The sequence below is a fragment of the Calonectris borealis genome, chromosome 4 (assembly GCF_964195595.1).
Source record: "Calonectris borealis chromosome 4, bCalBor7.hap1.2, whole genome shotgun sequence".
NCBI classification, from domain to species: Eukaryota; Metazoa; Chordata; class Aves; order Procellariiformes; family Procellariidae; genus Calonectris; species Calonectris borealis.
Window position 1 is genome coordinate 26,982,755 of NC_134315.1, and position 24,020 is coordinate 27,006,774.

Sequence of the window (24,020 nt, forward strand, 5' to 3'; positions counted from 1 at the left end):
CATATTTCTCTACTGTAAGTCTTCTGGCTAAATGCAAGAGCTGTCCCGTAATTCTGTAATTCTTTGTAAAGTCGTGTCAAGTTCACCTGGGGAAAATTATACTCCATTGAGAAATGGCATTTTGTCTGCAGGGTCCAGTTTTGCTTCTGATTTACTGTGCTGAGTACTGGTCTCAGAGTTGTCTACGCCAGTGGAAGTTCTTGTTTGCACAGCGATACTGGGCTACTGCAAATGTTGCCTGTGTTGTCCAACTTTGGTGTAGCTGCATCTCTTCCATGTAGCATCACTTTGGTAGGTGAAAACATTGTTTTGTCAGCATGGGAGTAGGTAGGCTGTGGGGGTGTCGGGTTTTTTTTTCTGTGTGAACATATTGGATGTGTGATGTGCAGTGTGACTATACCAATTAAAGTACTGAGGCAGACCACTTTTTTGTGAGAGTCCACAGGTTCCACAGAACTGGTTCTGAGCAAGCTATTGCTGAACATAGGGGCAGTAACACGTGGCCCACCAAAGAAATGCAAAAGGGCTCTTCATAAATTGGTCAAAATCTTGCATTTGTAGTAAAAAATGCGATGGAATACAGTTTTCCTACTGATCACCCACCCGTTTGTCTTCTCCCTCAGCATTAGCTTCGGAGCGGGCAGCTCAGGTTACGGAGAGAGGGAGGGCTGGTCAGAGCCCCCGGCAGCGGCAGGGACAAAGGCCATCGATCGCTCTAGAATTCTGACAGCTGCGCTGAGGGAGGACTCAGTTGCTTCTAGCAGCTCATCAGTGCCTCAGCATCTTTATGTTGCTGTGCAACTTGATTTTTTTTGTTGTTGTTAGTTTTGAATGGTTAGTTTTAGATAAACATTTTTGTGCCCTTGGGTGAACAGTTTTATTTAAGGTCCAGAAATGAAGAGAAATAGCCTGTCCTCCTTTTACGTCTCTCTGTGGTTGCTGTTCACAGCAGTGATACTTCAAGGTGAGAATACTGCTTGATAGCTAAATGTTGCATTGAGGTTTATTTTACTCAAATAGGAGCTGGTGTCCTGATGTCTTACATGGTTGAGTTCCAGAGGTCTTTCATCTGTTTTGTTTTACTTTGTCTCACTGATGCATAGACAAAATGAATAATCATGTACATAAAGAACTTAAATGCTCTTTGTGAAGCTTTGATTTGTTAGGATTTCTTTTTAATCAGAAAGGTTTTCTTTGAACTCTAATTAGTCCAGAAGTCCCTGTGAGTCACTGGAGAGTGATGTACTCCAAAGCAGTTGCTTCTTAAATAGTGCCAGCTGGCATTTGTGCAAGTCTTGTGAGTGTTACTGTCCTTGCCCTTTGCTTGCAGAAATGTGTGAATCTATCTAAAGGTAATACAGATGTTGCCTAGAGAAATTGTGATGCACAAAACAGCATGGAAGAGCAAAGGTGTCATTCATTTAAAATCTAAAGTTTCAGTGGATTATCTTTAGTGACTAAGTCTGGATAGCAAGAAGCATCTCCAAATGCATGGTTTGAGAAAGGTGTTAATCCAAGGATGTGTTCATACGTCATGCTATTGCCAGTTTGTGAAGAAAAGCAGCTCAGGCTTTTTCCAGGTGGCAGTCAAAAAAAAAAAGGGGGTTAAATTCTGAAAGTAGCATGAATCAGTGCTGCATTTAGGGAGATATCACAAGTCATTAGCCTGGGAGCAGATTTGACTTCAGACTTTGCTTCTCATTTTAGCATGGCAGATGTGTGACTGTAAATCAATAATCTCAGTGTCTATGAAAAAGATCGGTAAAATAAAGGTAATGATGTTTACCTTCAAAAAGGCAGGAATCTCTGCATGCAGAGGGTTTTTTTCAGTGGGTGCGAAAAGCTGGAGTTAGCTATTCATTTACTACAGGTGTCCTTATTTGCATAGCTTGATCAAGTTTACTTCTGTTTCCGCACTAAATTATATTCTACAGTCTAAATTATATTCTACAGTATGTGAATGATAAATGTAGTTATAGCAAATACTACTTGAAGCTGTAGAAAGAGGATGTCTTCTGGTACTGCTCAGTGCTTAATTTGATGTACTGAACAAATCTGTGTTATCTAGTTGTAGATTCAGCCAAAGGAAAATATGCTCACATGCTGTTTAATGAACTGTTTGAAGACTACTCAAATGCTCTAAGACCGGTGGAAGACACAGATAAAGTACTGAATGTCACCCTCCAGATCACATTGTCCCAAATTAAAGACATGGTGAGTAAGAGTACAGTTCTCTTTTTCTAAAGATGTGCAGAAATGTACTAGCTGTAAACCTTTTGCTTGGAGTAGGAAGAGCAACTTGCATTTTATTGTGACAACTTCAGTAATGCTTCCTCACCAGGGTCATGTTCTCCAGTTCTTTGTAGATTCTTATCTGATCGCAACACTAAGACTTCCATTATAAGTCTGCAAATTTACAGCTGCTGAATTGTTAAGACTTCTTTTATAGTTCGGTGTTGATATCACACCCTCCAGGCAGCTTTTGCTGAATTTTAAATAGAAAAAGCAAATGCTTTTTCTAAGATGCAGTAATTTCTACATAAACTACCTATTTTAGCCTTCAGTAACTTTTTTATAAATTTGGTTCAGCCAGATATACTTTTAAGGCAAAAGAAAATATGTCTGGAAGGAGAACGTAAAATCAGTTTTGTGACTTCTCAATTACAACTTCAAGGCCTCACCAAACTTTCAGAGAATTTGTTAGACTTAATCTGTTAGCTGTTTGGTATTCTGAAGCTTGCAAAAGGAAATTCTTAAGATACTGGGGGCCTTAGACAACTATGATTAAAGCTAAGGGAGGGTACAGGGGGAAGAAGTTTGGACAAGAGAAAGTCCAAATAAATAAGCTCCCTGTTCAGTGTATGGGCATATGTACCTGTCTGAGAAGTACTCTTGTGGCCTGTCAGCATTCTGGCCTGTTTTGGGCACTACTTTAAAGCTGTACAACAAATGCTGTCTGCATCTAAGATGTGCTTTTGTCACCTTCAGCTAGAAGTATTTCTACATTTTTATGCAGGATGAAAGGAACCAGATTTTGTCAGCTTACTTATGGATTCGACAAAGTTGGTATGATGCATACCTCAAATGGGACAAGGATAAATATGATGGGTTGGATTCTATTAGGATTCCAAGCAATTTGGTTTGGAGACCAGATATTGTCCTATATAACAAGTGAGTGTGGCTGGAGAAAATCAGCTTGAATATTTGTCTGAGGGAGGGAGGGGGTTGAAGGAGGAATTGAGAGAGTCTGAACTTTCATCACTTCACCTTACCTTAGCAAGGGGCATGTTTGTTGTCTTAACGTTTGTTGTTGATCATCTAAATATTTTGCAATAAAGCCATAGACAGGATTTAGCAATTGATTATGCTACACAGCCAAAACTGCTCTGAATTTCTCTGCCCTGGGAATTGAATACCCTGGCAGTCTGAAGTGCTTTCTGCTGAGGCTGCTGAAGAGCTCTGTAAGATTTTGTGCCCACAAAAAGGTGCCACATGAAGACTGCACTCCTTGTCTGCTCTCCCAGCCCAGTAGTGACCAGCAGATTATTTTCATCTTTGAATGGATTCTTATCCTACTGTATCCTGTCTGAAGTCAAGTTTGAAGAAGCTATGGCCAACAAATACAACATAATTTAGCAGCACTGATGTTTGGCATTAATGGGCACTGCTACCTGTAAATAATAGTTAATAGTAAGTTCCTAATAAAATTCACTATAAATATGATTTCAGAAGCATGCTTTTAATGGTGTGAAGCAAGGGTCTTCCCCCTGCCCCCCTTCCCTGGCCACACTCTAGGTTGTTGCCTGTCCATCCTGACTGTCCCTTTTCTGTCTTTTAGGGCCGATGATGACTTTTCAGAACCAGTGAATACTAATGTTGTGTTGAGATATGATGGAAAAATCACTTGGGATGCACCTGCTATCACAAAGAGCTCATGTGTAGTGGATGTATCTTATTTTCCTTTTGACAGCCAGCAGTGTAACCTTACCTTTGGGTCCTGGACTTATAATGGTAATCAGGTAGACATCATCAATTCTCTTGATAGTGGTGACCTCTCTGACTTCATAGAAGATGTGGAATGGGAGATTCATGGTATGCCAGCGGTTAAGAACGTCATCACTTATGGCTGCTGCTCTGAGCCTTATCCAGATGTGACTTTCACACTTATTTTGAAAAGGAAGTCGTCTTTCTACATATTTAATCTGTTGCTTCCTTGCATTTTGATCTCTTTCCTGGCCCCACTGGGATTCTATCTCCCTGCAGACTCTGGGGAAAAAGTGTCTCTGGGCGTTACGGTTCTTCTTGCTCTGACTGTGTTCCAGCTGATGGTTGCAGAGATCATGCCTCCATCTGAAAACGTACCTTTGATAGGTGAGCTTTACACGCTTTGTCTTTAAACATGGCTTGTTAATAGCAGGGCTGTATGTCAGGGAGACCATATGTAGTTTGTGATTTCTGGGAAGATAAAGGTGCTGCATTTTTAAAACATAGTGAAATACTTAAAATGAGCGTGGAATTTGTACAGGTATGCTGAAGCTCTTTAAGGTTATTTTGTGCTTATTTTAAATTGTATATGAGCTAGCTATTTCTGTTTATTAAATATAGTTAGAAATTTAGAATTATTTTATCACATATTGTAATAAAGCTAGTAATGGAAAACAATTTTAGAACCAGAGTACAAAGTGTAAGCAAGAGCTGTCTGCACAAGGTTGTACTGTTTCAAGATATGCTTCTGTCTGATCCAGATGGTTGGATGGCCTGGCTGGGACACTCAGGGTTGAGTTAATATCTGACAATTTTTACATTGAATTGTAATGCCTAGCAATCCGTTATGCTGAATTTTAATTTACATTCGAGAGTTCGGAAGAGCTGATGTGTAGTGAAAGGGTTGTGTTCAGCACTATCCCCTCTGCCTTCTGCCAGGACCCTCCTCCTGCCCCTGGCTCATCTGCCCCCTGGGGCAGGAGGCTGCCTGGCTGCCCTGGTGGGATTTCTGGAGGACTGGGAAAACAGTTGCCTCCACACTGGCTTCCAGCTTCATTAGGATAATTCAGATCTCATTATTTTTATTCTTGTTATTACTGTTTATATGAAAAACTGTATGGCTGAGACAAAACAGTGGTCAATGAATAGGAAAGTTGAATGCATTTCCCACACCACAGCAACTGTTTCTGCCTAGAATATGGGCTTGCTGTACTGCAGTACCTTCCCTACCCTTCTATCACGCTGCCTAAATTAAGGAGCCAGGACCTAACCTCAGTCTGCTTTCTCTGTTCCCTCGCTCTCCCTCACCATCCTTTCCAACCCCCTTGAAAACTGGGTTCGTACCACACTTGGCGGTGGCATGTCGTGTGTCATCGATGCCAGCCCTTGCTTTTCCTGCAGAGGCTGCGCAGCAGCAGAGCAGGGCTGGGGGCTGCCTCTTTGCATAGGCACATTAGCTGGTCAGTTGGGTACTTCAGCTGTGAAAAGCAGTGGCTGAGGGGCACAGCTTGCATTCACTGCATTTGTTATCTATTCCTGACAAGAATGAGCTGTGTCCTTGTTTGGACTAGCCATGCTAAAATTTGTACAGTCTGAAGAAAATCCAGACAACAAATCTCAACAGGCACTGGAGCCACCCTTCAGCTCTGCCTGGCCTCGTAGCTGTCAGCGCGCTGGCTGTGGACACCAGCAAGGTCTGGATATTCACTGGCCTGTGTGAATGGGAAGGCATCCATCTGCTGGTGTGGGGTGCGTCAATAGCTCAACAAAAGTGGTGATACACTTGAATACATCAGGAAGTGGGATTTCTAATGTGCCACATGAAGCCATCAACGTTGGGATTTTACAGACACCAGGACAAGAGCAAGGCTCCTGATAAACATTTTTAAGCTGTTTTTTGAATGGGTATATTTTGAGAAATCAGAGGTTTTGGCTTGCAAATATTTACCATGCTAATACAATATTCACTTACTCATTTGATAAAGGCATGTCAGTAATGAGTATGAGGCTTTATTTTAGTGGCTTTAATCTTTGTTTTTTAAGTGGTAAATTCAGTGTGATCTAAGTACAGAGAATCAGGGTGATTAAAAATTGGTTTCACTTGCACTTATGGTTAGCACTCTGTTGTCACATTGTTATTTCTGCATTGAGTTTTTTATTAGGGTAGCATCTTTAATATGATTTTATTTTGTGTTCCAGGAAAGTATTACATAGCAACTATGACCATGATCACAGCTTCCACTGCATTGACGATCATTATAATGAATCTCCATCACTGTGGCTCAGAAGCAAAGCCTGTTCCACAATGGGCCAGGGTGATTATTTTGGACTACATGTCAAAAATTTTTTTTGTTTATGATGTGGGTGAAAATTGCACAAGTCCAAAAAGAGAGAAGGAAGAAGAACGTAAGTTAGAGGGGGATGATGGGTGTCAGAGGAGGCAAAAAGAGGTAAGGAGTCCTCTTTCCGATAGGAAAGATGACTGTGATCTCAAGGAGAAGCTCAATGGAAATTTGAGTAAAAGCTATGGAGTTCATGGTGAAAATGTTAGGGAGACTGTTAATTGCTGTTCCTGTTACAAAATGCTGATTAAAAATATCGAGTATATTGCTAATTGTGTTCGAGACCATAAAGCAAACCGGGCGAAAGGAATTGAGTGGAAAAAAGTCGCAAAAGTGATGGACAGGTTTTTCATGTGGATTTTCTTTATCATGGTGTTTTTTATGAGCGTGCTGATCATTGGGAAAGCAGCTTAACTGAAAATGAAGTTTTTGTAAATCTGAATATACTGGATTAGCTTGTTTCAGTGGAGCTCTGGGACAGGGGTGCTTTTGAGATCTTTGTATTCTGCATCTGTAACAACAAACAAATTGATTCTGTAGGCTGCAACAGCGTGTTGAGACATTGCTCAGCTGAGGGCTTTGTTAGTGACTGTCCTTGCTCTTTAGTTACGGGAGTGCAGCCCTGATGAGGCTGCTGGGTAAGCACTCTGTGCTCCATCTTGATGGGTGGTGGCCATGACTTCAGGCTGAATGGGGTGGAGCATTGCAGTGATGGAGCGGACAGCCTAGCAGGGAGCAGTGTATTCAGAGGGCTGCATCTCTGCACTTTGTAACTTGACTAGCCCTTTCTCTCCCCTAGAAAAAAAATACATGTATTTGTGACATGGTGGCAGTTCCTGGAAATCATCCCTTCGTGGCATTGCCTCTTTTCCTTTTTTAGCTTGTCTTCCTAACTTACCTTTTTGTTATGGCTCTTTCTGATCACTTTTCCTATCGTTTCATAGGATCTACCTATCTACCTGCTGTCTGGTGTGCCTTTCACTTCTAATACCGTTGAGCTTACTGAATATGACGGCTACCTTGATCATCTTCTTAATCATTTCCTGCTGCTGAATATTACCCCATTGTCACCCTGGCTCCAGTAAGCCAGATTCTCAGGACTACTTCCTCTCCAAGTCAGAGGGCCTCTCTTCCATTCTCTTTCTCTTGAGCCTAATAATAGGAAGGGCTTCTCTTGTCCTTCCTACGTGTCTCATTCCCGTGGGCGTTTGTGCAAGATGGGCCTTTAAATGCTATTTGAGACTGCTAAAATAGGAGGCTGTGACTTTTGTCTCTGCTCATTTTATTGACCTGCACCAATGTTCACCCCATGTATCCCTTGTCTACTCCTACATCCTCTGTAATACTTAAATTTTAAACTGTTTACAGGAATGCTGAGGTTGCTCTGTGCATTACTTAGGACAAAAGCATGATCATACAGGCTCATTAAAGTAGTGCTATAATCAACACTTCTTGCTCAACACCTTAGTTCTTATGTGTATGTGAATGTGTTTGTTGCTGACAACAATGTGTATGTGAATGTGTTTATCCCTGACAACACCAAAAACCCCTCTTCTCTGTGTTAATTTCTGTTAACCCTCTTGGACTAATAGAGCTCTGGAAGATGTCTCATGTAGTAAAGTGAGAAGCTAGTACCTCAGGCATGCCTGTGGCAGATAAATTGCTTTTACAAAGCACCCTGAACTTTGAAACCATGATACTCTAGATGCAGTGGGAGAGGCAGAATGACACTGTAATGGATCCCAGTCAAAAGTTCATGTGATAAAACTCATTTTCATAATTGTTTCAGTTAATAGGAGCATATCTGTGAAGCTGTAACTTAAGAGCGAGGAGTCAAAATGGCAAAGTGATGCAGTTCTTATGCCCAAATTTATTGGAAGAAAGGGAATTGTAATTATTATTATTATGATGATGTAAATGATGCATTGAACTTCTAATGGCAGGTTTTCTTTTGTGTGGAATCATTAATGCTGTAAGCTTATCTGGATTCTCATACATAATGCAAGCCTTAAAGTCCAGGTTCTAATGTAAAGCTAAACTGGGTGGCTAGCCAAGAATAAACTCAGTATGTGGAAAAAGTCTCAAGTGTTCACTGTGTATTATCAGTTCCCAGTCAACCGGGGTAACTTTGAATAGCTCCTTTAGAAGACAAGCTGTTCACTTTCACCGTGCAGAAAAATGGTTGCACCCATTTGCCGTGGAGTTCAGGGTTTGGCACTTACGCTGCCTGTTTGAGGAAACCGATTTGTTCTTTGTTGTGGAAAAAAAATATTGTCCTAAAAACCAAGGGAGCAAAGTATTTAAAGATAAGAGTAAAATATTCAGAACCTGAGTCTTTCAGCATGGAAATCCGATGACCAAGAGTTTGTCCAAGGCTTATTGGTGGCATAAAGAAAGCAGAGAGTTACTGTTCACTATCTCTTCCAATATAGGAACTGGGTACATCAAATATACACAGTCTGTACAATATGTGAGAAGGCTGAGGAGTTTCTTGCAACAGGATTTGTGAATGCTGAAAGATTATATGGATTTAAAGAGTCAGGGAAAAACATGGAAGAAAAATCTGTCGGCATACTACTAAATACAGTCATGAAGTGTTGAAAGATGGAGCAATATTTTAGGGATTCATGACTGCATGTTCTTTTTCAGTGCTCTTCATCCCCGTGGTGGCACCCATTGGAGACAGCTTCCAGGTTTAGGCAGACCTTTAGTCTGACTCAGAATATCTTTCCTAGAAATTCAGATTGTGCCTATGCCATTCTGTTCAAAACAAACTGCTGCAGTTGTGGGCTTCCCATGTGTAAGGGAAAGTTTGCAATCATAGGTGGATCATGGGCCTTTTTATCATGCTGGTGCTCCTCAGTATGCTGCATGCTTGGATAATGATGTTGAAATCATATTTTGCACTTCCCTAGCATGTTTTATGTGAAGATGTGATAGTACTAAAGAATTCTCTTACTTACAAGAATATGATTTGAAAATTATTCCTAGCTATTTGAATTTATTGACTATTACATTTGCTTTTTAATTATTTTCTGTTATCCTTTTCTTTGGATCACAGGATCTTTGGCATTCTTAAGTGTTTCTCTTCCTTTACTTACATATGGTGAATGTTGTTCATGCTCTTGTAACAAACACTTTTCTGATTTTAGTTCGTAAGAGTCCCAGATTCAATAAAGAATGTGAGCAGCAGATGGTGGGTGCTGGTAAAAGTTGATACCTGAATTGTTATTGTGAAGCCTCATGCTAGGACCCTCAGAGTCACATATTTGGACTTGATCGTTTTCCAGGGTAAAAACACAATGTGATGCTGCACGGCCATACTTCTGGTGACAAGGCTGATGCATGCTACTGCAGCCATACAAGGGCTAGCTGGTTTAAAGCTAGCTCAGGAGTTTCTGACTAAAGGGGCTGTAGTTTAAGTATCCCTCCAAGCTCTTATGTTTAGTTTGTATATCTCTGTATTTAGCTATTTCAGTAAGAAAAAACCTGCTCTAAATCAACCAAGTGCGTTAGCAGTCAGAACTGCATGTGACAACTCTAGTGCTGAGTGGAGACAGGAATGTTTAATCTAATTCTGTATGTCCTGGTCTCTTCCTCTTTCCTTTGTGTGTCTCATGCTTTGATCCAGTAATCTTTGAGGAAGATTAAATCCAGAGATGATGAATGACTATGATTACAGTAACAGAAAAATAACTATTTATGCACTTGTCTGAGTAACTCTGCAGGCTTAACATGAAGGCAGCGGGGTGACTTTATATTTATTGAGGAGTATGATTATGCTGTAAAAAAATACTGTTGGAGATCTGTATGCTGCAGAGGCCTTTGAGGAATGAGCTGACAGATTTTTTTGGTGTACCATCTCTTGGCAGAGATCACCTCTCCCCTCTTGTATTGAGTCATTGCAGTGTTAAAATGAGGAGAAATATAAGCTATCTCCTGTGATGCCTTCACTGTGCTCTCTTCCACAAGCAGGGTTACAGAACTAAAGATGAAGTGTGATGGGATGTTGGGGTCTTGAGTTTCCAACGGTGCAGAAAGGTAGGAGATGCCCTTAGCTACCCCAGGAAGTCTGTTCTTGTTTGTGGAAATTGCAGCCTGAGGATTCAGGCTAAACCCAAAAGGATCATCCTGGACAGTAAATGACATCTTGAAATAGAGAAGTGGGTTTCCCCATGTTTCAGGAATTCAGATGTAACGTCGTAAGCTGTCTGCATGTTTCATTCTCTGGTTAACAAAGCTTTGTTCTCTGACCCTGCCAGAAGTATGGCAAGTGTCTGAGAGTTGTTTCTCAAGAAGTGCAGGAGTGTGGCAAGAACTCCTGATTGTACATCTCTGTTCCAATTTGAGAAACGGAAGACCTGTAATGTGATTGTTTAGAGACGGGAAAAGGAGAGTGTGGGGTGAGAAGGAATTCCTTTCATTCTGTTTATAAAACTGGGAATAATCCATCTTTTCTTACAAACTTTTGTTACTCGTTGAAGAAAATATCTTGACTCTTGTTTTCATTCTTAAAATCATTTCATCAGCAACAGGATCTAGGTGGCCTCTGGAGTTTGTGTGCACCACCTCCTTTGTACTTGCAGGCAGAGTGAGTAACCTAGAGCTCAATTAAAGGAGGAGAGCAAGCTGAACATCTTTTTCTCACTGTTTCTGAAGTCCACCGAAAAGGAGAAATCTTTCTTCTTTGTAGAGACAAGTGCAGCTGTGTGGAAGGACAAGAGGTCGCAGAGGAGTTTGTATCTATTTTGTATTGTGCACATTAGAGCTTCATTGCCTCCAGACACCTTTTAAGAACTCCACTCTGCAAGATGGCAGTGAACAATACTGTTTTTACATTGCTTGCAGTAAGGAATAACTGAGATTGCAAGTACCTAGCTCAGGTTTGTTCTCATCTCTTTCTAAATACGTTTGTGCATTTGATTCCTAGTCTGTAGTCCACAGACCACTGAAGGTCTGCAAGGCCACCAGGAATACACTGCAATTGTTCTGTCAAGCTGTATGGGTTTAACCCATCCTTCCATGCGGGGATTTGTGAGATTGTTTGAGCTCCAAAAGTTGTCCAGTTCAGCCACTTGGGTGGACAACAAAGGCAGTGAATTTATCAAAGCATCTATTGTGCTAGTACTCCCTTGGGTCTTGCGAGCCATATTAGCTCTTGGGAGCTGTCAGGAGCACAAGGTATTCCCAAGCCTCTCTACCACAAAGGTGAGTCTCACAGGCAGTGCAGCCTGCCTTCTGGTTACCTGGGGTGCAGGGACCGACTTTGCAGCAGGCTGGTGGTGAACCAAGTCATGCCTGTTCTTGGTCCTGAGTTGCTTTGGCTGGCCATGACAGTGCTGCATCTCCAGGTGTAGTTCTAGCCGTTGTGTTTGAGAAGGCAGTCCAGGGGTACCTTTACAACAGGACAAAATAAAAATATAACTGTTGAGGGAGGGATGTCAGTTGATGGGGAGCATAGCAGTGTGGAGAATGTGGTCTGTGCTTAGCTCCAGATGCAGTTTTTGCACAGAACTGATATGCCTTGGTTTATTCTTGGGCACTCCTGCTTCAGAGTAGAAGTCAATCTAGTGAACACCCAGAAAACACAAATCAAGATTAAAAAATGACAGCTGCAGTTTTAGAAAGGGTTTTTCATTCTAGTTCCTGAAAACATTTATTTAAAAAGTGATTCAGCACTACCTTCTAAGTAACCCACCTAGAATTATGGATTTTTCGGGGGAGCAGGTATTGCTGTTTGCTTTCTCTGCCATTCTGAGCATTTATCTTTACCAGGTTTTGTGCCTTGACATTCACACAGCTACTCGCAATAAATTTTCGCCTCTGTTTTAAAAGAACTTGAAACTGATTTTTGTATGCCATTATTTTTATTCATATCACTCTTGATTGAACAAAATTTTATCTATGGTGTTGGGAGTTGCTGGGGACTGCAATCCACAAGGTCTGTCCTGCATTGCCCTTTGGTTTGAAGAATTCACTGGTTTTAGTTAATCTGAATGGAATGACAGAGCTGCAAAGGAAGACTGGAGCAAAAAAACCCACGGTTTTAAAAATTGCTTAAATCTAACCCAGATTATTGTAGGCAGTGTGTTTCAGTGAATAAAATGAGTAAATTTGGATTTACTGGGTATTTGCTTGCTATGTGTCAGCATTAACAGATAACTGATTGATAGGGGTCTTGAATACTGTGTAATAACATCATATTCTGTTTTTGTTTACTTGTGAATTCTCCACTAGCATGCTTAAGAACATGCTAGCAGGAAATTGAGCCAATATAATGTGAACAAATGAAGAATGATACTGTGATTAATGCACGCATCTGTATAGTTCTGTTGTTAGGGTGCCATAGGTAAGTAATAGATCTGGCTCTTTATTCATTCTGTATTTTCAGTTCTAGCTGAACACTACCAAGCTGCTCACTACATTTCAGTGGCAGGAGTGCCTTTTGTTAGTGTTTCACTGTAGCAAAAATGGACTCTAACAATAAAGTTAAATAAATGGTAAAGTCATCAGGAGTAGCCTCCAGAAGTTAGAAAAGCCCTTCACAGAGAAAGCATTTGGCTAGAATGTGGCGTCTATGTTCAGTGGTGATGAAAGTGATGGTGTGACCGCCATAGGGCCAAAGTTGGTTAGAGAAAGGCAGCAGACACTCTCAATTTGCAAACACCATGTAGCATTATTTTGCAAAAGAGATGTAAGGAAAGAGAAGGAAAAAACTCACTAAAAATGAGGTGAAAGATGTAAAATTACCAAGACTATTGTTCAGCACTTGTGAGTTCACTAGAGCGTGTTCTTGCTGTGGTATAGCTACTTCCGTTTTGCATCCCATTCACTGGCCAGTGTGTCCAGGGGTGGACTGCCAGCAAGTCAGACGCAACTTCCACCCTGGGGCTGTATCGCAGCACCGGGTCTGTTCTGGGGTAGGGGTTATTGGCTCAGTCAGGGACAAGGGTGCCAGCTTACCCTGAGTCACGGTGATGTGTCCCAGCCTGCACCAGCTTGTCATGGAAAGGTGGGACCCCGAGGAGCCACTGTCACCACCTGCTGGTAAACTAGTCCCACCTTGTCCCTCTGCGCAGTTCCCAAAGGTAACTGTCTGGTGGCCCTCAGTATGACGATTGTCACTTATGCGGTCTGGAAGGTTGGCTTCCTTCATGGCCCTAAGTTCCTTCTGGCACCCATGTACATTCAAATCATTTTCTGTCCAGCTTACCCACTTTCTGACAGGAAGTTGATAGATGTGCTTCTGACGTGGTTCAGGGCTGTTTAAATGTATTGTTATGTCTGTCAGGTTGTGCCCACTTTTGTTCAGCATGTTAATACTCTAGGTGAGTGCCAGTAAGGTATCTATGGTGAGTGAAACTTGCACTGCTTTTATGTAGTGTTTTTAGCATAACTGGAAACAGAATGGTCATCATGAGACAATCTCTATCCTCGTAGCTAAAGGATGGTGGGTTGGGTCTGGCTGAGATGGAGTTAATTTTCCCCATAGCAGCCCTCATAGTGCTGTGCTTTGTATTGGTAGCTAAAAAGTGTTGATAACACACCAGTGTTTTGGCTACTGCTGAGCAGTGCTTGCACAGCATCAAGGCTGTCCAAGTCTCCCCAACATTTCCCCCCCTCACCAGAAGGCTGGGGGTGGGCAAGATCTTGGGAGGGGACATAACTGGGACAGCTGACCCAGACTGACCAAAGGCGTATTCCATACCATATGATGTCTGCTCAGCAATAAAAGCTAAGAGAAAGGAGGAGGAAGTGGGGGCATTCGTTATTTACTACATTTGTCTTCCGGAGCAATCACTACATGTACTGAAGCCCTGCTTCCTGGGAAGTGGCTGGACATCGCCGGCTGATGGGAAGTAGAGAATAAATCTTTGGTTTTCCTTTGCTTCTGCACGCGGCCTTTGCTTTTGCTCTATTAAACTGCTGTTATCTTGACCCATGAAGTGTTTTTTTTTTTTCCATCTTATTTTCTCCCCCCTGATCCTGCTGAGGAGGGGAGTGATGGAGCAGCTTGGTGGCATCTGGCGTCCAGCCAAGGTCAACCCACCACAGATGGGAATTTTTCATAAAGACTTAATGCTAACATCACAAACCCAAGAGTAAACTGGCCCCTCACCCCCTTGCACTCAACCAGTAGTGTAGTGGAAGTGAGCTCAGGGGTCTGGTGTTCAGATATTGCCAAAACTTCACTTAGTTACCTTCAGGGAAAGCTGCCTTAGTTCTGCTTTTGAATGCCATGTTCACTACCCTGTGGAAGTTCTTTGAACTGTAACAAAGATCATTTCTCAACCCCATGGTTCAGTGTGGAGTGGGCTGGACATGCGCTTATTTGGCACGGTACCTTTGAACTGCATGGATTCTCAGCAGTGCTTCAAGCCAGCAAGTTTTGTGTCACTAGGAGCATTACACTCGGTTCCTGAGGCATCATCAGTAAACCAGCCTGGAGGTCCTGCCCCGAGGGGAGGAGAGGTGAAGGGTGGTGGTGAGAATGAATGCAGGGCCCAGGTGTCTCTCCTGTGAATGTCAGCACCTTGCAAAAGCTCCTTCTGTGGAGATAGTTCCTCACCTAAATCCTGAGACCTCTAGGGGTCATTCGAGTGCTGTTTGGTTGCTGGGGTGCTTCAAGGCAGTGCTTGTAAGCAATTTTTTAATGAATAAAAAAAAAAAAAGCTGCTCTTAACCCCAAATGTTCTGTTTTCTCCAAGATGCAACAAGTCATGTAGACTTGGTGCCTTGTTAGCATGGTTGTTCCTGCTAACCTTTTATTAAGGTCTAGGTAAATGAAGAATTGTGTCCCGTGGGCAAGTGCAAAGACTGCTGTTCTGAAAGGCTGTTTCATGGCTTCCTCAGAAGCCATGCTTTAATTTACGGCGTGATCCGGGGGCTAATAGTCTTATGAACAGAACTGATTTGAGGTAGTCTGTTAGTCCTCAAAGTACTGCAGATTGAAGGCCTCATGTGCAGTGGAGACTGGTCCTACACGTAGTAAGGGCAGTCTGGCATATTGCTGATACCAAGAGAAAAACGCCTGCTGAAGGCATTGGGCGCTATGGCAGGAGGAACTTGAGCCCTTCGCCAGGTTAGCAGAGATGTGTCAGTTTAGGGTTTCTGACCAACTTCCAGTAGCTTAGAAAAAGAGAGGCTTCGTGCAAATGGCTTTCTTCCATTGATCTTGCTCTTCTCTGAGTTGCTTTTGAGTTCTTCAGCCCTTTTACTCCTCTAGTCCTTTTATTCTCTTCTGAGAGTAGAAAGAATCCTGTTATGCCCTCAGTTATGACCATACCCACTATAAGAAGCAACTTTAGCATCATAGTACTGTTCCCTGTGCCCCACAAATGTGTCTCCTTGAGTTCAGTAGCCACAGATGTTGACTGGATAGAGCAACATCCCTGACATGGAAGAAAGAGGGATCATTTGCTCTCAATATTACTTTACAACTAATCTCATACTCTGCTCACTGCAAACACATAATATTAGTGTGAAAGAGAGTCCTCTCTATGTATGAGACTCTTCACAGCCAGCTAGACTGAGGAGGGGGAAGTCACTGAGGCAGTTCCATAGATGGCTTTCACTTCAAAAGATGGACACATTGGTAAATGCAATTTGTAACACTTCTGAAGAAGGCAGAAGAAACACTTCTGGCTGTTCTTATTGTCATCTAAGCCTGCACTTGTTTCTGGTGATGATGATTCTTCTCAAAATGCCAACTTAAACTTCCACTGTCACATCAGATTGCATTTCTCTGGAGGATTCCTGGACTGTGGAGACTGTGCAACTCATATGAGGTAACAGATGTAATAAGACTGTGCTGGCGGTAATTTGGTCCAGTTTAAGTGACCCACAGCACTTAAATTGCAGCCTGGTTCTTGCCTACGCTCTAACCTTGCCCTAGGAAATGAAACACACTTTCCATTACACCTGCTTCTGCTTCTCGGAGGTTGTCCTCTTGAGCCCAGCTAGGGCTTCCCCTTCCCCCTCCATCCCAGAGGGACTCGCACCTGGAGCTCTCCCTGCACGTGGCAGGGGGGAGGCAGCAATGTTGCTGAGGAGGAAGAATGGCCGCAGACACTACCAGACTCTGTCATTGATCTGGGTGTATTTGCTTCAGTGATGATATGGTCAGTTTGGGGAGCAGGACTTCATCTTTGTGCAAGCAGCAAAACCTAACTCATGTTCATTCCCACTGTGCTGCAGCTGGGACTGTTACGATGTTGCTATTTTGTAGCATGTATTTTCTTTAAAAAAAAAAAAACCACTAGAAAACACAAAACCCAGCCAGAACAAGAAGGTGATTATTAACCACATTTGTATGAGTATTGGCTTAAATCCATTAAATACATCAAGCCCTGCCTATAGTGAAGGAGCATGGGACAATTACCAATTTCAGAAATTCCTGTCTGTGCAAGACATCTGAAAGGTTACAAGTGGTGAACTCGAAAGAAGCATTGCAGGGATGCAGTGGGACCTAAAATTGCAGGTTTTGCACATGGATGATGGGGCTTTATCACAGACCAGAGAGAGACAATGGGCAGATTCACAGTGGTTTGGCATCTAGTTTTGATGAGATGCTTTAGGATATTAAAAATGAGGTACTGAAATATCATTATAGCTCTGGGCCGTGGTCCTGCTGCTGATGGTCTTGCTGGGACTGAGGCCTACTGTTGTGGCTTGCCTAGCAGCAAGCAAGCACCCTGTGGTTTTCTTGCAGGGTGTATGAATAAATTGCTCTACATGGGGGTGAATGCAAGACAGAACACAGAGTGATACCAGTTTTTTTTCATTGCCTGATATGTTTAGTGGGGATGCTTAGCTAGGACAGTGTGTGGTGTTAGTTATTTCTCTATTTCTTCTACTTAATGACTGTAGCTTCCCCTCCCCCCACCCCCCAAAAAAAAAAAAAAGCATTTCTTGACAAGTTTAGAGATGGTACTTGTAGGAATAGAGCATAGTGCTAAAATAGCTGCTTTGGCTAAGCTCTGGATCCCACCTAGGCTGCTGGCACCTGTGGGTGCTTCGTGCCCTGGGAGCAGGACCACTGCTTTGGAGGGGTCCCAAAGGTGTGTTGGGCTTGCCTACAGCTCTGCAGTTCTCATGTGTTGACCCTTCAGGTGCACCCAGGTGTTATGGGCTGAATAAACAAGCACAGGCAATTTGTATTTCAGAGGCAAAGATTTCTCTTCAAATGGATTAAATCTGCAGGGAAAGGGAATAGAGAATTACTTTAATCCAGGAAGGGCTAGGGGGGGAGGGTATGCCCAACAAAACCCAGCTTTGTTAGAATTTCGTTACTCTCTAGGTCATACGTGAACCTCCCCTCTTTTTTGTAGCTCCTATCGATTGTGCTGTCTCACTGTAAGTAATATTTCTCCAAAGAGCGATTTTATCTATACCAAGTAATTCACCTAATTGCATGCTATTGAGAGAAAAGGGTTCAGTCTGGCACTGAGCTAGAAGTTCCAAGGTTCACCACAAAACTGGGTGAAAAAGTACCTTATCAAGGATCTATACTGTCATTTGTAGTTTGCTCTTCTTCCCTTAAGTATTGTCCAACAACTCTAGATCCCGCATGAAATAAGTGGGTTCAGTTTTATGACCTCAGTCTAGAAGAGCTATGTGACGTTTTGTAAACCTCCTCCCGTGAGAAGATCAATGCTAATTCCTTTCGCTGCAGTCAGTGGCTGTAGCACAGCCTTGCTTCTCTCTTGGCTTTTCTGCTTCAACCTTGCTGAGTTAAATGCCAGAGGTTTATTACACGCTTTCTATCTGGGTGAATTTTTTTGGCCTCTGAATCTACTAATTGCTGTTTGTAAATTTTCCTGGTGGTAAAGGTCACAAAGATAACTTGGCTCCTATAGCTTAACCTCTTGGTGCATCTTGGATTGTGAAAGGCAGCGTTGAAGTCTGCTGATTAAATTAATTACTCTTCTGAGGTTTCATTATAAAGAAGGACTATTTTGCCTTTGTAGTTCACTTCCATCCAATTTTTGCATGACATCTCAGATTTGGGTTAGGAACTTCTAATTTTACTGGGGCACAGTCAGATGGTAGAAACAGCTTTGCCAGATGTAAACCTGACCCTGAACTATGTGTTGCATAGGTGCCTTGCCCTGCTCCATGAGATTGGAAACCATGCTGTTGCTTTTGTGTTTTCCCTCTACGGTTTCTCCCTTTGCTAGGAACATCTCCAGACTGATGAAACTGGAGTAAAGCCTGAGAATAAGACAACAGTGTGGTGCTGCCTAGAGCTGCACCAGCCAGCACTGAGTGTTTACCCCTGCAGACAATTTGCTCCTGAAAGTGGATGTTTGTGAGCGTCAGGTTTGCTTTCCAAAGCCCCACGTGTGTACAAATAGGGGATCCAGTGCCCCAAACCAACCTATTCCTGTTTGAGGGAACCAGGAGCAGTTGGCACCAGGGTGTCTTCATAAAAACCTGGGGTCACCCTGCTGCTTCCACTGGCACTCCTGGTTAGCCTTTGCTCGCCCCATGCACTGAAATGCATGGGGCCATCTCTGCTGCTCTTCCTGGAAGTCACACTGGCAGAGTCCAGCAGGGCAGGTAGAGCCGAGTTAATCCCAAATCCTACAGAACGGCCTTTTATGTGAGCTGTGGGGAGGATGTGCAGAAGCAGCTATTTGCCTCTTTCCTTTCTGCATGCTGTCCCCTTCAGCTCATCTTTGCCGAGGTGGTTCTACTGTGTTTTATCACAGGACAGCATCACAAAAGTGCATCGCAGCTTTTCTGGAGCTCTTGCAGGATAGCCAGTCATGGTGGTGTGCTAGAGACTTAGGTACCTAAGTTTAGAAAGCTCTCTAGAGCAGATGTAGCAGAGAAGACCACTACCGGCAGAGGCAGCCAGCCACGGGATGTGCGCAAGCCTCAGCTGTCTCCTCTTGGTGCTCCGGGGTCCCCATGGACTCGTATCGCAGCCTTGCCGTTCCTGCCAGGAGTGCTGTCTTTCGGCAGGAGTATTTGAGGCACCTGTAAAATGTAGCTTATGAGTTTAAAACTAGGCAGTAAAGTATGCTTACGGCTATACGAATCACAAGGCAAGGTGCAATCCATGACATTAAATGGGAGAGTCCCGAAATGCTTATGAGCGTTCATTGAAAATAGATAACAATGTGTACATAGTTTTTCCACCTTCAAAGGGCTTTGTAGGTACTTAGGTACTTGCTCTAATGAATCAGCTAGATGCTAATCCATGTCCCGGTCTCACAGCTGTGCAATACGAATAGGAATTGTTCAAGGCTGTGTGGATGCGTTACCAGCTGGGGCAGTGGGGCCGGGGCCCCTGGCCGGGCTGGGTGTGCTCTGCCAGGGCGCCGCGGCTGCAGCCCAGGGCCAGGCCTCCCCGGGCCACTCTCCTCTCTGCAAGTCCAGGCCTGCGGGGGTTATGCAGAGCGTACAGAGGAGGAACGTACGCCGCAAAATCTGTGTCCTGTTGTACTGGGAAAAGCTGGTTTTAGCTGTCTCCCGGAGGTGTGCGTCTCTTAACCCCTTTGCTGGATTATGTTTTAGCAGAGAGTATGAATGCAATGATCAGATGTACCTTAAAGCAGCTTTTCAGGCAGCATGTTGTGAAAGCTAGGGCAGCTTTAGAAAAAAAGGGTCGCCAAAGAAGATCTAAAGGCAACATTCAAAATTATTCTTAAAAAATCAAGCATTTGCCCACCTTCCCCTTCCAGAACACATCTAAGGGAGCCCCTCCAGCCACCGTGTCTTCTCCTTTTTTACTCACTCATTGCATATCATTTTTCCAAAGCCCAACTTCACAGCTCCTCTCTCCGTCATTTCCCAACTTGGAAATCATTTGCAGCATGTCCTAGGTGCTTGATCTCGGATAGATGAGATTCCCAACTGAAGCCAGCCTTCGTTTCACCTTGTGCACAGGGCATACTGGATACATGAGCAGTACTATTCCCAGTATGTTCATTACATCTGCTCCATTTCTGCCAGCTGTCAGGCTATATTTCTAACCGGTACAGTGTTCAGGCATGATCTGAATAGCCTGAATACCTATGGCAACCCCTGGCACTGAAGATGCCGTGTACCCGCCAATACAAATCGCTTTCTGCAATATTGGGTATGTTGTAAGCTTTAATTGCTCCTGTGGGTGGAGTGTGGCTGCTATTTCTCCATAGGCTAATCTTGAATTGCCTTGTGGAAAGTAGCTCTTTCATCCATAACTCCTTCCTGAACATCAATGGCAACAAATACCAACATTTTCAAAAGTGATCAAGATGAGATTTTCAAGAGCACATCGCTCTAAACTGAGTTTAGTGTCTCAAAAAAATGTTTTTACTTAAGCACCAGAATGAGGGCTAAATCCTCAGCGTTGCAGAGCAGCCACTGCTGGACGGGTCAGCACGTCAGAGTGAAACACTGACTGTCTCCAAAGGTGAATGCTCCTTCCCACCTTCCCCACAATGAGATGTTGTTCTCCTTCTACGTTTCAGGCCCAGGAAAGTAATTTATAATTTAAATGGAAGCAACTGCATGACAGAAAGTAAGTGGAACGTACAAAGTACCTATGCAGAATAAAAAGGAAGGATGGCTGAGCTGCCTTCAGTTTGATTTGAGAGAGAGTACTTGGCAGAGATGTCTGTTGACAGTAACTAAATAAACAGAAAATATGTTCACCTGCAGAAATCCCCTGAGCTGGCAGTGCCTGGAGGCTGGAGGAGTGCTTGGGCACAGTAGTCTTGCCCTGTTCTTCTTCTTCCCTGGCTATTGACTTCTGCCATTGCTAGAGACTAAATCTTGGGCTAGATGGATCCTGCATCAGACTCAGCACAACTGCCCATAAGTTCTGACTGTGCGGCTGCTAAAGAGACAGAAAGATCTTCCTGGGGAATTCGTGAATTCTCTGTTAGACTGTAAATGGTGTGGAAGCAAACAGATACCATCACTCTGCTTCTACACCATTCATCCTGGGCTACTTTGAAACACCATCTTCTGTCTTAGCATTCCTTGTAGTAGCAAGCAAGTTAGGTAAATTCAAGCTACTTTGCAGTTTGGGCTGAGAAAGCATAGAAAAAAAAGAGTTTAAAGTAGGCACAGTTGTCTCTCTTCTGGTAAAAAAATGCATACTATGTTGGACCAGAACAGCCATCGTATGAGGCTCCTTATAGTGGGAATGTCCAACCAAAATGAAAATTTCACGCGAGCAATCGCTTTGGCAACAGGCTGCTAGCAAGCTGTCATCCAGCAAGCTGCCACGGTGAGGCTTCCTACCAAGCGGAGAGGTGTTGGCAGCTCGAACTCGCAAGACCCATCCTGCAGGAGCAGAAGTGAGGGGCTGGAGCTGCAGTACGGGGGCTGACGCTACAGCTGCCCAACGCTGCACTGCTCGACACGTGTGTGTTTGTCCTGCTTGGGATGTGGCTCAAGAGGATGCCTCTGAACAGCTTTTTGGCAGAAATCTTAGAATGATTTGCCCAGCTTTATCATTTGCTTGTTCCTGTATCAGTTCATCCTTGACACCGATCCTTTTATGTCTATTTAAACGTATTTGTTTCTAGCTTTCATCAGTTTGAGTCTGACGTTTCTGAAAAAAATGTGTTTTCTTATGCTAGTCACTAGTTGTCCAAAAGTTGCTTTCTTACTAGAAAATTGTAATCTGCTTTATTTACCCTTCAATTAGAGATATTAGCTCATTTGGACTTGGCTCTCATTTTTGATCAATGGATCCTGTAACGGTCATCAAAAGTTTTTGTCCCATCTGATCAAAGTGGAAAATTAAAATGTAGAGAATTACTTCCATTTTCCTTAGCAGTCCTTTGCTCTTTGAGGAGGAGAGCCCTGTTCCTTGTCTGTTCTCTCATCTCCATCTTCCCAAGCCTCATTTACTATTAAATCTTATCTTTTGGGTTGCCATTATCTTCAAGCAAAGCCCTAATTACACTGACTTTCTGTATTAAAAAGACCAGGCAGCAGTGCCTTAGCCAGCCCTGCCATTTCTGGAGTGAAATAGCTGGTTGCATAAAGCTGCCCTTTGTTTCCCTTGTTGACCTCTTGCAGGTTTTTCCACTCTACCTTCACTTTTTTCCTTCTCCCTTCTGGTTTCATTGAAAGAGTAGCTTTCATCTTTTGTTTCGGGAGGTGCGTGTTCCCACGCGCATTTATGTGCTGGCCCCTTTGTACTGCTTTCACGTCAAACACGACAGAGGTGGAAAACTTGCAGGGAACAAGACCGGAGACCTCTAAGCTCAGTGACAACCCCGTGACATTGTCCGGTCCATCACACCAGGGTTGTAACATCAAACTCCAAGGAAAAACATTCTGGAAGTGCACATAGATACAATTTTGTTAGGTAACGAGTACACACACCCACACCATTCACTATGGGATTTAAACCTTTTGGGGCTTATGGATTGACCCAATTAATAAATAGACAGGTAGCAATTAATTTAAAAAAAAAAAGAAAAAGAAAAAAGACTGTTCTGGTAAGACTGGAATCAACAATAGGAAAATACTGAGGGGCTCTAGGAAAGCTTGCCAAGCATAATTTATAATAATGCTTTTAAGTTTGTAATGAACTATCGAAGGCTATTCTGAAATATCTTTCTGGCAAGCATGTTCTCTTTTTTTTCCCCCAGCATAATGTGTGGTGTCAGGATGTTTTAGTAGTCTCTTCTTAAAGACTTGTCTTAAAATATCCAAAGTTATTGAGTTATGAGTATTTAAGATTATTATATGCACTTGCTCATCTTATACAGGCCATTTCAGGGTGTTCCTAAATTTTGTCAAAGTCAAATTTTAAAATTCTTCTTGGTAGGAATTCTCTGTGGTCATGGTGAGATAGAATAAAATACCTCTGTGCAGGTGAAGTCTGAGCTACACCAGTCAAATCAGACTGGATTTGACACACGCAGAGGAATGATGCCACAGGAAACTTGTGCACTTTTCAGTTTTCATTACTTTTTTTGTCCATTCCTTATTCAAAGGCGATGTAACCTCTGCAGATCACAACGGCCAGGTCAGCTCTCCCCGCAGCTTTCCCTGTTTGCTGGTGCGAAAACCAATTTCTTAAGTGAACTAGAGTCAAACCTCTTAAAGGTGAGGGGGTGATCGTGGTGTCTCTGGGAGTGCTGCCACCGGCAGGATCCCGAGATGAAGGCAGGAGAAAGCCGGGGGAGCAGCAGCGGGGGCAGTGCTGGAGCTTTCCCAGGAAGGGGAAGGAGCAGAACAATTTCATTTGCTGCCGTGATGTGAGAAAGAGCTATTAGTGCTTGATCTTGCTCTTGCTGATGGTGCTTGCCGCCGGCCCCGCAGCCCTTCCTAAGCCTGGAGAAGATGTGTAACGCCATTACGCAAGCAGCAGGAGGGAGTCGGGAGAGCGGGTGAGCAGAGGCTGGTGGAGCAGGCCCCGGGGGGAGCACAGCTGGGCTGCTGGCGGGGAGCGTGGGGCCGCGCTGGGCCCAGAAATTATCTTTGGAAAAAAGCTACTCACAAAAATAAATGGGAGTGGGAGAGCTGCCAGTTAATAAAAACGGCTCATAGCAGGAAATATTGGGGCTGAGCGTCAGCAGCCTCACGGGAAGAGTCACGGTGCAGTTATAAGAAGTGGCATTGCTGAATTTCATGTACAAGATGTTTTCTCTTCCGCAGGTGGGGCTTTCGCATTGCTGACTCGCGCTCACCTGCCCAGGGCATTGCTAGTTGTGTGGTTTTCATGCGCTCTTCCAC

At 43.3% G+C, this 24,020-nt stretch overlaps 1 protein-coding gene across 1 annotated transcript; it reads left to right on the top strand.

Annotated features, from left to right (window-relative positions):
• Nucleotides 1–894: 894 nt before the first annotated feature.
• On the top strand, nt 895–6,740 carry CHRNA9 (cholinergic receptor nicotinic alpha 9 subunit). The gene is made up of 5 exons (XM_075148952.1): nt 895–964; nt 2,069–2,214; nt 3,017–3,171; nt 3,839–4,371; nt 6,184–6,740. Exons 1-5 carry the CDS (start codon nt 895–897, stop codon nt 6,738–6,740), a joined length of 1,461 nt encoding a protein of 486 aa, XP_075005053.1.
• The last annotated feature ends 17,280 nt before the right edge of the window (nt 6,741–24,020 follow it).

Excerpts from the sequence above, each read along its gene's own strand:
- CHRNA9 (XM_075148952.1), top strand. The coding sequence starts at position 895 with ATGAAGAGAAATAGCCTGTCCTCCTTTTACGTCTCTCTGTGGTTGCTG. Across the intron at positions 965-2,068 it reads CACAGCAGTGATACTTCAAG|TTGTAGATTCAGCCAAAGGA; the intron begins GTGAGAATACTG and ends TGTGTTATCTAG. Across the intron at positions 2,215-3,016 it reads TGTCCCAAATTAAAGACATG|GATGAAAGGAACCAGATTTT; the intron begins GTGAGTAAGAGT and ends ATTTTTATGCAG.